Genomic DNA, 15326 nt, shown 5'->3' with positions numbered 1-15326 from the left:
ATATCTAAGATGAGGCAATGTCCTTATGAAGTTTATGGCTCTGAAAGTCCACAGGTCTGAAATACAACTCTTGCATCAGAAGTTAAGCTTTGCATTTGATTTTGTTTGAGTGGAATTGAAGCTGTTTACAGTACTTGTAATAGACTACTATTCACTAGACCGTGAAGGCTGTATAAATTTAGTATTCTTCTTGTGTTGTATATAAAGGAAAGCACAAATTTTCCTGTTAAATTACTACAAATTTATGAAAGTCGGTGAGATGACATCAGAATGATGCAATGGCATTTGTCACACAACTCTTAATGTACTGTCTTGGAGAAGCAGCATGCTGTATAGTAATTGAGAATATATACATTAATTTCCACACTTATTACTGTACATGGATTTTTGTCACATCTCCAATGTCTTTTATGTTCTAGAAATTAAAAGAATTAAGAATGTGTAGAAGGCAGAATATCCTGTCTTGTTTCCTGAACATTTGGTATAATCTGATTTTGGTCTTGATCTGCTGAACAAGCTGTTCACTGCATTTATACAGAATACAGGGTTGGTTTTTTTATAATATGGCTTTGGCCCAGGAAAGTTTATAGATATTTCTCTTTTGAGAAAGTTCAGCTTTCTTTGGTCTGTAACTTTTCATGGAAGAATAGTTTTATTTGTATATTAAGGCTTTCTTACAGTAAATATCAAAGCAGTGCCATCCTATGGACTGCATGTTGTCTTTGTTTCGTACAAAAGCAAATGTAAAATGTAGCCTTATGTGCTAGTGTCACTGCGCTTACTGTGGCACATTGTTTATTCTCACTGCTGTAGGCTTTGGCATTAAACGAGAAAGGTTTTCCACCCATGAGTGAGGATAGAGCCGTACTATGCGTCCAGGAAATATTTCTGTTAGAGTGTTTAGGAGACATTTGTTTCTTCGATTGCCACTCCTGAGAATAAGGAAACAAGCTGCTGAAACTTTGTAATGCATAGTTGAAAGCTTTTCCTTCTGTGGAAGGTTTCGAAAGCTGAAACTTGACTCGCAAAGTGGTCTAGCTGAGAATATCTGCAGTGCATGTTCCTGTATTTTTAAGATGTGGAAGATAGTGTGAAGGCTAAGATTGAAACAGTGTTATGGGTTTTTTAATGACATCGTTAAATTCCACTTTCAGAATAGATGGCGGATCTTTGAGATACAGGCTTAAGAAGGCTGTTGGTCAAAACCTACGTTTTGTGCTTTGCAAGAGCTATACAAAATTTGGTGGCTGGGGAATAAAAACTAGAGAATGAGGCTGTAACTTATCTTCCACCTTCCAAAAGCCCCTTGCGTAGCTCCTCTGTTAGCAACTTTCTCACGCTGCAGTGACTTTTTCAGAGGTGGCCTGGCTAGCTGGCAATGCCTCTTAGCAACTTAGTTAATTAAAAAAAATATGCACAAAGGTTCTAGAGTCAGTTTGGTGTTAGACAACCTGTTTATTTCCTTGATCAAAATGGAATCCATCCATCCACTCTGCTTTAAGCATTTGTGAGCAAAGTGGGGAATGTTGGATATATGCTTCTGTGGTTCTCTGTTAATACTGTCTTAGTTTTTGTTTGAAGTATATACAGTATTATGATTGCCATACAGAAGTACTGGAGAGAATCACCAGAACAGTTTGGCTTGTCAACTGTAATTTTCTCAGAAGCAAACAAGTTTTGCATCATTTTTTATACCATTTGTAATTTCACGTAATATTACTAGACTGGAAAATTGGTAAACATCACACTGTATATCCATTAGTAATGCTTGATATTTCTAAAAGAGAAAATGGTTCAGATTTGTAAATGCTTTATTAGGTTTTGCTCAGTAAAGATTTTGCTTTAATATTCAAACTTGCATACTTTGGAATTACAGAAAACAGGTTTTGCCAAGCTTAAGGGAAAACTTCAGATACTCTTTTTAGATACATCTGTTGCACTATAAGAAGCTATATCTGACTTTGTTTTATTACACTATTCTGCATCCTTCTCTCTTAGGACTGGATGAAAGCTCTGCAGATGTTTTGCAGTTTAAGAAAAACCAGTCCAGGAACATCAAATAAACGTCTGCGTCAGGTGAAGCTGATACTGTGGAATTGGTGGTGCATGTGTGGGAGTGTTTTATCTCCTTGTTGCAAAACAAGGATAAATTGGAGAATTTTCCTCTCAACAGTAGTAAATCCTGCATGTACTTACTTCCCTTTTTGGAGTTACGCAGTACCCTTATGAAGCTAACCAGAATGACTTATACTTTGGGTTTTATGTACATAGATATTATAACAAAATAGCTTTAGGCAATCTGCACGTGCTTTGCAAGGTATTAATTTCTGACGACATTTGATTAAAAGTGTAAGGAAGTCAGTGTTTGTATCAACTTTTAAAATTTACCACATATGGGAAACTTTTTAAAAATTTGACAGACTTATGTGTATTTTGTTTTCTTTAGCTGCTGTTATTCATTTTCAGTAACAAATACATGCTGAACCATGCTTGTGGCTTAATTTCTCTTGGCCTCTTGAAAGTGCTGTGCTTGCCAGAATTTCCTCAGAGGTAGAGGACGAGTAGTCATAAATGGCTACATCTGTGATGATTGGAGAATAACAGGAAAATACTTGAAGAATCCCTCATATTTTTGAACATTAGGAACATTGCATGTGGTTGTTTTAACAGCGGAGAAAGAAATGGGATGTTTTTCAGGATGCACAACTATTCTGTAATTAACATTAAAGATGTTTGGATACTTCTGAGTAAATGAGCTAAATTAGGTGAATTCACAGTTAAAGTGGCAGGTGAAATTGGGGACTTCAAGATGCAAAAACTAAACAGAAAGAGTGACAATCTGAAATAATTGTTTACTTCAAAAAGTGAAGAAAATGTTAATCTACATAAAGGAATAGAATGCAATGTGTTGCATAAAGCAATTGTACGTAATCTGTTAGGAAGGCACCAAATAAGCCATCGTGTTTCAATTCGTCCATGCCTCTTCTTCAAGGTCCCAGACTTCAATTTTGGTAAAATTTTCTGTGCACAGAAATGTAGTATTTGCAAATCATAATGCCTCAAAGATAATTTTAGAAGAAGAAAACAAGATGCCTTAAAAGCATGGGGCTGTACATTTGTTTTCATTAATTATTGGAGTTACTCTGTCACTGCTGCCTCTTAAAGTGTTGTTCCATTACTTCTGTTCCTTGCTCTCTTTACTAGAAAATTTTAGTTTGTATTCAGTATTCATATATTAACATTGCTTTCACACAGAGAATAAAAAAAATAATCCATTCATGTGGTTTGCATTTCTGTTTTAGCAACAAAAAGGAAATTATGTGTGTTTCTTTTTAGGTCAGCAGTCTCATTTTGCATGTAGAAGAAGCTCATACGCTCCCAGTAAAGCATTTTACTAATCCATATTGTAACATCTACCTGAACAGTGTCCAGGTAGCAAAAACACACATCAGGGAAGGGCAGAACCCTGTCTGGTCAGAAGAATTTGTCTTTGAGTAAGTCTTAATCGTCTTGAATTACTGAATTTCACTTGTAAGTTGCATTGCATTTAAGGTTCTTAACACTGCGCTGTTTTGCATATGCTTTTTAAAAATACTGTGTGTGTATTTATACAGCAGCAACCTTTCAGCCAATTTCTATATGGGCAGAATTTTCTGTAGGCACTTAAATACCTGTGTTAATATAAGTGGTTTTGGCTGATAATGACAACTCAGGATTGAAATGAGTTTAGAATAAGCATAAATGCAGTCAAGTATGGTATTAATTGAGACTTTCTGTCTTTTCTCCTAGTGATCTTTCATCTGATATTAATAGATTTGAAATAAGTCTTAGTAACAAAACAAAGAAAAGTAAAGATCCAGATATATGTAAGTATTTTTCTCTTAAAGATGCATATATATTGCAGCAATCGCTACTTCGGGTGGTTTTCATTACCTTTGTCACACATTGTCACAAGTGAATGAAGTACATTGTTACACTCACCATTCTGCTGTGTTTGTATGTTTTGCGTGTCTCGTACTGGCCTTGCATTAATGTTTTTACAAACCTGCATGTTTTTTAGTAATAAAATGCACAGTAATCCAGACCTGATGATTTTCCTAGCTCTACTCTAGAGTTGCCAGCATGCCTTACAATCACTGTGCTTACCAGAAAGCAAGAGGAAAGAAAAGCTGTCAGTGTGAGTCTGCTTCATAAAATGTTAAGTTCCATGGAGTTGTAAGTCTGATTGCATGGAATTCCTTTTCAGGTTTTTTCTTGCTTCCAGTGAGAAAGAGAAAGGGAGCAAAGGTGTATTACTTTCATCATTAAATTTATTGATTTTTTTTTTTAATTTTGGCAGTCTCCAAACAAAATTTGCTTTGTTTTCTCTTCATTTTTACCTCATATATCTACTTTCTTCGTACCACCTTGTATGTTGGGCTTAAATCTGCAGTTACGTCAGTATCACTTTGAATGGGAAAGGATAGATACTTTCTTCTGCCTTTTTACAGAAGTTTCCAAGAATTTATTTTCCTCATCTAACCCAGACAGCTGGTTCTTCAACTGTGGTTTTGTTTCTGTTCCAGCAAATTAACAGCAAGGTGGTAAGATCTATCAGCTTCCTAGAAAAGAAGGGTTTGAAGAACATGGATTCTGAGCTTATCGATAGAAAAAATGGATATTTTTTTTTTTTAAATTGTTGGGGTTTCTTTAGGTTAGTTCTCTTCCTATACAATGTGGGTTTAGTTTTTCTTTCTTTTTTTTTTTTTTTTTTCTTTTCTTTTCTTTCTTCTTATTCAAGGTATCTTTTTTCCCACCATACTTGTTCTGGAGCAACTGCAACCCCCTGCCTCCTCTTTGCTGCCTGCAGGGCAGGATTCCCTCCCTGCCCCCTTCAAATTTGTTACAAGATTTTTTCTTTTCCATTGTGTTCAGAGCTGTCTGTTCTAAAGCCTGTCAGAGTATTTATAATCTATTGCATTAGTTTTCAGTTATATATGTTATATATATTGCTTTACTGGCCTGTTACATATGCCTCAGTGCTAATTTCTTGATTTTTCTTTTTTTCTTTTTTTCTTTTTTTCTTTTTTCTTTTTTCTTTTTTTCTTTTTTCTTTTTTCTTTTTTCTTTTTTCTTTTTTCTTTTTTCTTTTTTCTTTTTTCTTTTTTCTTTTTTCTTTTTTTCTTTTTTCTTTTTTTCTTTTTTTTCTTTTTTTTTTCTTTTTTTCTTTGATTTGTAGGGAAACCTTGACCAAAGTAGAAGAATTACTATTCATTTTGAATGCTCATGAAGAACCTAATTCAATTTCAAACCTCTTTCTTCTTCCTCTGACTAGAAAACTTTATGCATAGCAGGAGGAAAAAAGATACATTCTGTCTGACAGACAAAAGGGCTCTAGTTGCAGTTGTGACCATGTTCTTGCACTGTTCTTCTATTCATTTGAGCTGGAAAACCTGTTACCTATCTACACCAAAGTTCTGGTTAGTAGAAGAGTCTTTAAAAGGAGAATTCTTGAATGGAGTACTTGAGAAGCTTCTTTAAAAGTGTTTTTGTAGTTTTGTCCTCTGTCCAGATGAAGGAGGTTGTATTGGCTTTGGATGCATCCAGCTGATGAGAGGTGATAGAAGGTTATCTAGCTCAGGAGCAGGATTGGCTGAGTTTCTTCATTGCGGTTAGGTAAACTCTTATAGCATAACCCAACAGTCCTTTTGTTTTTGGATAAGGATTAGACTAAGTCAGCTTGAAAGAACACATACCTCTGATTATGTCCCCAGCCCTATTAAATACATGAAGTGCAGGGGGTGGGGAAAGAGCTAAACCAGACCTTATCTAACTTACCTATGTGCTGCATTGCCTGAGTAACCCTTGAACTCATCAAAAGCAAGAGAATTGGTTCCTTTCCTGGACGTTCTCCTTTTCAGCCATAGCTTTTAAATGTGGACTGCTGTGAAGTGGGAGTCATGTGAGGCTAGTACTATTCATCTTCCCAGTTAATTGGTTAAGCCAGCTTGTCTGCTTGCTTTTTTGCCACGTAATGCAGATTGAAGACCCAAAACTGTTATTGGTCTCACTGCTTTATTTCTTTCATCATAGTACACAGAAGTTAAATACCAGAGTGAAGGCTGTTTATTCAGTATTTTAAAACACATACTGAGTTTTCAAGTCTTTGACTTTGAAGTTGGCTGATTATGAGTATTCTGTAATTATTTTAGTATTTTTGGGTTTAAAAAGTATTTCCAGTAGTCAAAATCATAGTAAACAGTTTAGTATCAATCCTATTTAAATTTTCTTTGTTTCTCTAACTGCAAATTGCATAAGGATTTATTCGAATCAATATATATATTATGGCTAGGAAAAAATAAAGCCCTAGAATGAAGACTTCATCTGCTGCTACTGCAAACTGGGATGGTCAGGTATGATTAGACAGTTAAATTAGTAAATCTCTCAGGACAATACCACACAGTGTTGAACTGGAGTGGAAGTTCTGGTTTGATTTTGCAGCATGATGGTTAATTTCAAATTAGTTCTTGTTGAAAAAGAAATATTTTTATAATGGAGGTGGTCACCTCATGCAGGCAAGTCCATAGAGCAAAGTATTAGCCAATGTCTTTCCTTTTAGGCACATTTGTTATTTGCAGTAGTGTCAAAGCTTGTTTTTGAAACTGGTAGCTGAGATGATGCAGCTGGCAGGAAGAAACTTTGTTCTGGTGCACATTTTCCAGGAAACAGGCACTAAGCTTGTCTAGTGCAATGCATGTAGCAAGCATGTTCATGCAGACATACATGGGCTTTGGGCAAAAGGGACAAACTCAGGCTGTGGGGCCCATCAGAAGCTTATTAATAGTAGTAAAGCATAGTGCCTGCCACCATAAGAGAACAAAAGGACATTACTAGCAGCATCTCTGAAGAAGTAGGTGAGTACAAAAGCTCCCAGTCCTGAACAGCTCCTCACCAGTTTGTAGGATGGACTGTGCTTATGCAACAGTGACTTGTGGCTGCAAAAGGCAGGATTTAATATGTCCACATATCGAGGAATTTCCTCTTTCTCAAGATTTCAAATGGCTTTTATTCTGAATCAGTATTTAGATTTTTCTAGGGTTTTTTGATGGCTCCGTTTTGCAGGGTTAGACAAAGGCTTCATAGTAAATGCAGGTTCATTTCCAGTCTAAAGACTGGAGCAAACCTAAGTTTGAACCACTTTTCACTTTGATTCCCAGGTTCTAATTACTAACAATCAAAATATAACCTTGTTACTAAATATTATGCCCAAAGTTTCATTAGCAAATAAGCCATTAAGAAAACTCAGTCTTCTGTTTTTCGTACTAATGTTCTTTCTAGATCAAGATTGTTGTCAGGAGAATTCTTACTTGTGTCTGGAGAGAAGAGATTAGCTATTGTTTGTTTTGATGATTTTCTGTATATTATATATCTTTTAAAATGTGCTATATTGCAAAGTGCAAATATCCTGATTTTTTTCAACTAATAGCATTCTCTTACTGAAGGTAGGCTACTAATTCAATGTAAGCTGCTAAATGGGAAAAACTCTTGTTCCTTTAAAGTTATTGAATATAAATTATAATAGCAACTGTTCTGCAATCCCTGTATGGATATTTCTGTTCCGACCTTTTTTTTTTTTTTTTTTTTTTTTAATCAAAGCAAGATCATAGTATTTATAGTATAGCTATGATGCGCTACTGTAACCACAGGGAAAAATGAAATGATCAGTTTATTCTAGATCCTGTATTGCATTTACCATTCCTTTCACTGACCTATACGTGCCTTACAAATGCAAGCAAAATAAGAAGAAAAACACATTGCTTAGTTGGAGGTACAGGAGCTTTGATGATGGGGGGAAATATTCTAGGAAAGTCAGTTGATTATCTGATCTAAAGACATACACATCCACACTGGTGATAAGTAGCAGATGATGATAAATTGCTTTTCACACTCCTTGGCTGATTTGAATGCATTAGCTTATATCAGTTTACCAACTCCAAAGAATATGAAATAGGCGACAGGAGTGTCCTGAAGCGAGCATTATAAATGTGATGTTTTTCTGTTCCAGTATCAAATGATATCCTGCAGTGTATTTCAACACTGGGGCAATGGGAAATCTACTGGAATTGTTGACAAATTCTGCAAGGCAGTGTGGTGCATCAGCTTTGCAGAAATGTGAAAAAAACAAAACTCTTGGGTTTCATTTTTGGATTTTTTTTTTAATCTGACAAACTGAAAAACAGATCTTATTGAGCGACATGGAAAGAGAGGGTGTTTGCTTGAAACATCCAGACTGATGGGCTAAATGTGAAACTTGAACTGTGGACCAACACCACTGAAAGGTGAATTAATAATTTGGCTGTTCTCGAGTTGACTTTCATCATTATCTAGGCAGCAGGCTGCCTCCGAACAGTTTTTTTACATAAATCGCATAAACTGTTACAGCTTTAACCTGGGAGTTACTATAAAAGAAATAGGTATGGTAATATTTTGGAAAGCCATAGCAACACTAATAAATAGTGAGAAGTTACAAAGTGTTCAAGGAGCAGACCCAATGGTGGTCTCAGCCCAAGGCTAGAAAGAGGGCAGCGAATTCTGAACACTTTATCTGGTTTTAGTTTCTGACTGCTACTTGGATTTGCAGGGTAGCATTTTTTTACTTACTACTTCGGTATTACAAAGAAAATTGTGTCAATATCTGTGGCATTGTTGGATGTAGATGTATACATTCTTTACACAACGCTTTGTATTTCTTCTTCAGTTTACAGGAGTCTGTTAAACCATTAAAGAGAGAATCTGTCAATGTATTGATGACAAAATTCTTGATTACTCTTACTAATACTCTTTTTCTGAAACAAGATGACATGTGCTGAAAATGTTTTTTTATTCAATAGTAGCACTGTTTTGCTGGAGATAACTTGAACAATGCTTTTTTCCCTTAAGTGTTTATGCGTTGCCAATTAAGCCGATTACAAAAAGGACATGCAACAGATGAGTGGTTTCAACTCAGTTCCCATGTACCATTAAAGGGTATAGAGCCAGGATCTTTGCGTGTTCGAGCACGATATTCTATGGAGAAGATCATGCCAGAAGAGGAGTACAATGAATTTAAAGAGGTATGACATTGTTTAACTTTCCTTGGTTCATCTGTCAAAACTCTTTTTTTTGTTTGTTTGAAACGGATCTCAGTAACACAAGTTGACATCATTAAATAATATTTATAGTAACATGTATCATTGCAGATGTATGATACCAGTTTTTTCAAAGCTGTTATACATTAGGAGAAGCTTCTGAATATTTTAAAATTCTGGGGTTTTTTTTTTCAGCTTATACTCCAGAAAGAGCTTCATGTAGTCTATGCCTTATCACATGTTTGTGGACAGGATAGAACACTGTTGGCTGGCATTTTATTGAAGATTTTTCTGCATGAAAAGCTGGAGTCCTTGTTGTTGCGAACACTAAATGACAGGGAGATAAGCATGGAAGGTACTGCACTAAATTACAGTTTACTGGAAATCTGGGCAGGTGGGGAGGGAAGGGCTTTTTTCCTCCTTCTTTAGTTACAACATATATCAAAGTGTAAACACAGCCCATTTTTCCTCTACTTTTTGTTGTCTCCTTTTCTCACGTTTTCTCTTTGCTGTCTTTTTTTTTTTCAGATGAAGCTACTACCTTGTTTCGTGCCACCACTTTAGCAAGTACACTTATGGAGCAGTATATGAAAGCCACAGCAACAAGTTTTGTTCATCATGCATTGAAAGACTCTATATTAAAGATAATGGAGAGCAAGCAGTCCTGTGAGGTGATACCTAAAACTATGTTTTTAAAGATTTTTGGTTTGTTGACACAGTTACCATTGTAATTGCATTAAACATTAGCTTCAGAGACGTTTATTAACCTCTCAGAACTAAAATTCATTTACATGAGAAATACAGGAACTGAATTCATTAAGAGGTTATTTTTTTCCCTAGATGTTGGTTTGAACAATATTCATAGTAGAACTTTTAAAGAACTTTTGAATTTCTTTAAATTACGTATTTATTATTTACCATTTGTAGGCTGTTCTGTACTAACCTAAGTAACAACTAGTAAACTCAAGATATCGTAGAAGTCAATGTCTAAACTTTAGTTTAATTTAAAACTTCCTGATATTAAATGATTGTTATTAATCCTGAAACTGTTGTTTTTAAAATGACTCTTCTAACCTCTGTGTTTAACTTAATTGTGGAAAGGATGAGAGCCCTCAGAAATTTGGTTTGAGAGAGACAAAAAGGTCATGCAGATGGATAGTGGTGAATATCTGAGCTGTTAAAAGCCTAGTGCATTAGAACCTAAAACCATTGCTTCTTCACATTTCCTGACTAGCCACTGAAACAGACTTGTGAGTCCTATAACACTTGTACAGAAGCAGAGTATTTAATTTACTTTGAAGTGGTATTCAGCATGTAATATTATGAAACTACATATGTAGTTCTAGTTAGGAGAAGAAACTTAATCTTTTTCTCTTTTTGTTTTAGTTAAATCCCTCAAAGTTAGAAAAAAACGAAGATGTAAACACTAATTTGGCACATCTACTCAGTATACTTTCAGAATTGGTGGAGAAAATATTCATGGCTGCAGAGATACTGCCTCCGTAAGTTTCCACTTTTCTGTTCAGATTTGTATTTGAAAATTCCCAAGAGGTCGGGGAAAGAATAATAAAACTAATCAATATCATATTTCCACAAAAAGGTAGCAGACAATTATATATATCTAAGTTGATAACAAATTCTTGCCAGGCTTCCTCCTCTTACAAAGAGATGGAATTATTAACAGCATATTAAAAATAGAAGCAGGAAATAGTGGAATGATACCATGCTATGATTGCTTCTGTGTGCTAGAGAAATGCAGATATTATTTTTTTCACCTTTATTTTAGTTGCTAAATAACTGGCATTCATAGTTTAGATTTGAACCATCTAATAAAAAGTGGATAGTACTAACAGTTTTCTTTCACTGTGTCATTAGCTTTTGAAGTAAACAAAATCCTCAATTTTGAGATGGCAGAGTAGGACAGAAGTGTTTGCTGGCAAGGTTAGCACTGAAAGCTGCACTCCTTTTAAGTATATGATGCAGCTGTCAACATTTTCTGAAGTACACCACAATTTTCCCGTTTTTTTCATGGGAGAAGACTATTGCTGTGGTTGCTTAACTCTTAAACACCTAACCCTCATTTATGGAAAGAATAGTTGTTGTTGTTTAGTTAAGAAGATAAACATTTGAAAAAACCCCAAAACATCAAAATTGTCTTTTTTTAAAGGAAGTAGTATTTATGAAACAGGAAACAGTTATAAAACATTTAATGCACATCTGTATAATCACTGAATTGCATATAGAACTGTGTATTAATGGAGGGTTTTCCGTGTCATTTATAAATTATTTCTTAATATAAACTTATAAATTCAGAAATTGACTTTTTATGAATTTATTAACTTACAAATTAACTTTTAGTTAAAGTTAAGTTAAAGCTTATGTCTAAATTATAAACACAGAATCGATAATAGTTCTGTATCAAGTAGGAGGCTAGTCTAGATCCCTTCTGACCAGCTTTTTTGATTCTGTACGGTTAATGGAATGAGACATTAGCTATGATTTTTGCAGGACGTTGAGGTATATTTATGGGTGTCTACAGAAGTCTGTTCAAAACAAGTGGCCAGCTAATACCACCATGAGAACCAGAGTTGTTAGGTAAGTTACTTGTCACTTTATTCTGGAAATAATGTTTTCAAGTCTTGTTACAGACATACTTCAGAGTGCTTATCTATGTTTGTTTCAATGACAAAACTGTATACTACTTACATAGGTTATAGCAGTGTTTAAGATACTTAAGATGCTGAGGCATGATATCCCAATCAAGGATTATGATCTTGCTAGATTCTTAATCATACTCTCAGAGCCTTGACAAAGTAAGATGATGTTGTAGAGAGGTCAGTATAGCTTTACTTAATAGTTTTCACTCTGAATATACTTGCATTGTGTCAATATTTACAAACTAATCTAAAATAGCAATTTCCCTTTTCATGCTGGGAAAGAAGAACAACTCTGAAAGCAATAGTTAACCTTTGTGATACCTCTAGAGAGCAGTGATCTCTGAAGATTGTGTTCCTGTCATATGCCTTCTGGGAGGACTATGCCTTACCCAAGGACTCTTACATAGTGTGTGTTAATTGCTGGAGAAATCTTACATGGTTTAAGATCCACACCCCTTAAAATGCAGACCGAACATGGAAAGGAATCTAATGGCTTCTCGTAAAGACAACTGGGGCATTGTCAGATGTCACCGAGGTACTGTCTGTGTTGGGATATGTAGTTCTCTGCATCAGAGGAGCCTCTCAGGCTGTGGTGTTGGGCTGCTGGTTCTGATCACTCTGAATTAACACTCTGTGTTGGTTTCCGAAAATACGTAATTCCGTGCCATCCCAGTTTTGTTTCATTTCTTTGCTCCAGCCCAATCATGTTGAAATATTCCAGAGCTCCTCTAAAAATGTCACAGGTTACTGAACCTGGCTCCTCTGAACTCACACCAACCGCAAAACCTGCAGTGAACATTCACACACTAGTGCAATACACAAGTTCTTCCTGCCCATTGCTGTGCAGGTCAAACAAAAATCCTTGATGAAGATGTGGTCTTGACACTGTTTTTCTAAAGCTACTGGAGGTTTTAAGGGCCACATCTTTCCTTTTTTGCAGTGTCTGCCAGACATACGATTTGCTGAAATTAATTTCCCATGGAGGGAGTCTTTCAGAGGATTTGTCTTTGGCGTGTGATTATCATTTTGAAGCCAGAAGCCTTATGTCTTCCAGGGTATTATGCAGGGGCATTGCCTTCAATATCAGTCAGAAGGTGCTGCCATTTCTCTCTGATTCTAAAACCCCCATGTAGATATTGACTCATTCTTAATTTAGGCAGCTTGACCAGGGTAAGAAGCACCAGGTCTTCTGTGTCAGCAACGTCCATCCCTGGATTCATACCTCATTGACCTTCAACTTTGCGCACTTTAAAAGAGGAATATGTGTACATGCCATGAGTTCAAAATTATTTACTTCCTCATAGCTTTAAATTCGTATCATAGAATATATTTTAAGTTCGCATAGGGCCAAGAATCGTTGTCTTACTAGCCCATAATTCACGGGTTTTGGAGAAGAAACATGTGTAACACTATATATTCTGTGTCTTGCACATATGGAAGGTGTGTTAACCTCACTACTGTGTGTGTCATTTTCAAGCAATATGGACATTACCATCACTGTGTATTAACAACAGGCAAGGTAGCATAAGGTCTCCTTCCTTCTTTTAGAAGTGGTCAGGCTTTGGTATTGCTGTCGTATAAACCAGTCAAGCACTCCAAACAAAATCAAAGAAGATTTAGATTGTTTTAGTTGGTCCATATGAATTTGAGGTGGATGTGTTTTCCTTCTGCTATTAACAGAAAGCTAGATTTTTCTCATGCTACTGAAGTTCTGCTATTCTGTTTCTGTTGAATGAGGTCCCAGTTCTGCAGTCAAAACAGAGCACTTTTTCCCCAGATTTCTAGATGGCAGCAATTAGTTCAGGGGGGAAAGTAGCAGATCCCTTACTATTTTTCTACTGTAGCATCCTGTCGTCAGGATATGAATGGACTTAAAGTGACCTAAGGCTGTGTTGCTGCCAAAAGAGAGGTTCTCTTTGCCCACCGCTCCTGCGCTGCTCCTTACATTGGCGTGGGGGAGCCGGTGGCTGCGAGATGGATGCCTTGCTGTAGCAGACAATGGAAAACCTTTGGGAGGTCAGAGACCAGGGGCTGCTCCTTTTTGAAGCTGGTGTGGGCCAATACTGGCTTTACAATTGAGTTCTTCCAACGTGGTTTCAACCATTCACCTTAATTGTGAAATCAATATGCCTATTCTTCCAGCTTTTATCATAGTTGAAGTCATAGCATGACATTCTTTCTTTGTTAACGTATTCACAGAGCACAGGCCGGTTGGTTGGTGTCTGCCTCAAAGAGAATCCATGCTAACTTGAACCCTTAAAAACTACACAATTTTACATTCATTCTTTAATTTTATTGAACAAAATACAATTTTCTTCCTATTTCAGTGGCTTTGTTTTTCTTCGACTGATTTGTCCTGCTATCCTGAACCCAAGGATGTTTAATATCATCTCAGGTGACTATATGCTTCAGATTGAATTCATACTTCATACATTAGTAGGCATTAAATTAGTGTCTAATGTAGCAAAAGAATAAGTTTTTTTTTAATGCTATGTCCAAAGTTATGCTACCCACTTCACTTGACTGCCATAAGGCAGTCAGCATATGCTTTTCACCCTCAGAAGTTAGATTGTGGTAATCCCTAATGTTGTTTTAAAGTCCAGAAAAACATGCATTGTGGTATTTAATACAATTTTGAGTTAAAGTCTATCAATGTGGAATATACTCTAGCAGTGTGAAAAATGTGTGTGTGATCTTCAGATGTCACTTTGAATACAATGCAATGCCAAAATTACCGGCTAAAGTTCAATGGTATCTCTTAAATGAGCAACATTTATAAAGTTGAAAATGTGTCTGCAGAGCTCAGAATACATTTGTGCACCTAGAAAGTTACACTTGAATAACTTGTTTGGACATCCTGCTTAGATAGCTTCCACTGGAGAAGTCTTTGACTCATTAAGTACAGTCCATCTCATATTCAGAATCTTAAAGGTGAGAAAGAGAGGGGGAGTAGTATTTGGAAAGGGTAGGTTGTGCAGACTTGAGATGGTCATCTTGGTTGACGTCAAGGCCATCAATAGGAGAACTCCCATGGGCTTGCCTAAGTGAATGTTCTCACCATGTAAAGTCTCACTCAGTTTTTTGATGCTTTCTTGGTAGAGTGCACTAGAGTAGTGAACTAAAAGAGCAAGAACAGGATTGCAGAGCTGCTCCACTGGCCTGTGGCATGGTGCTGTTCCCCCGAGGAGTTCCCGGGGTGCCTGGGTGGTGGCGCACAGCAGGGACCGCATCTGGCATGCAGCTGGCGTGGGGCTTTCCTGTCGCGAAGCTTTAACAGGGCATGGATTATCCCATGCCAATGGCCTTGAGCACCTAGAAATGTCTGTGGGTGTTTTTAACTTAACTTCGGTGGGAGGAAAAAAGAAAAGGCAGGAACTACTGAAAACTTTATTACTAAACTTAAAATATTGGGACATCTGAGTTGCTTGGTTTTAAAAGTTTGCATACGTTATATTTCATCTTTGTTTCCTGTTGTTTTTTTCTTGACAAAGATGACCCCAAGCTAGAGGGCTTTTAGTTTGCACTAGCCATTGCTCTTCCTCCTTCCCTCCCTAGCAGTTTT

At 36.4% G+C, this 15326-nt stretch overlaps 1 protein-coding gene across 1 annotated transcript in view; it reads left to right on the top strand.

The window, feature by feature from the left end:
* The window catches only part of RASA1 (RAS p21 protein activator 1), a 64918-nt gene that overhangs the window by 43510 nt on the left and 6082 nt on the right, over positions 1–15326 (top strand). The window contains exons 13-21 of the mRNA XM_075739273.1: positions 1999–2076; positions 3337–3494; positions 3790–3866; positions 8920–9092; positions 9303–9462; positions 9636–9778; positions 10494–10609; positions 11616–11702; positions 14092–14159. Coding sequence (XP_075595388.1) covers positions 1999–2076; positions 3337–3494; positions 3790–3866; positions 8920–9092; positions 9303–9462; positions 9636–9778; positions 10494–10609; positions 11616–11702; positions 14092–14159 — 1060 coding nt within the window. The remainder of the gene's footprint in view (positions 1–1998; positions 2077–3336; positions 3495–3789; positions 3867–8919; positions 9093–9302; positions 9463–9635; positions 9779–10493; positions 10610–11615; positions 11703–14091; positions 14160–15326) is intronic.

Source organism: Balearica regulorum, chromosome Z (assembly GCF_011004875.1).
Source record: "Balearica regulorum gibbericeps isolate bBalReg1 chromosome Z, bBalReg1.pri, whole genome shotgun sequence".
Lineage (NCBI taxonomy): Eukaryota > Metazoa > Chordata > Aves > Gruiformes > Gruidae > Balearica > Balearica regulorum.
The sequence above is the reverse complement of the archived record's forward strand: the minus strand, read 5'-3'. Positions and strand labels throughout refer to the sequence as shown.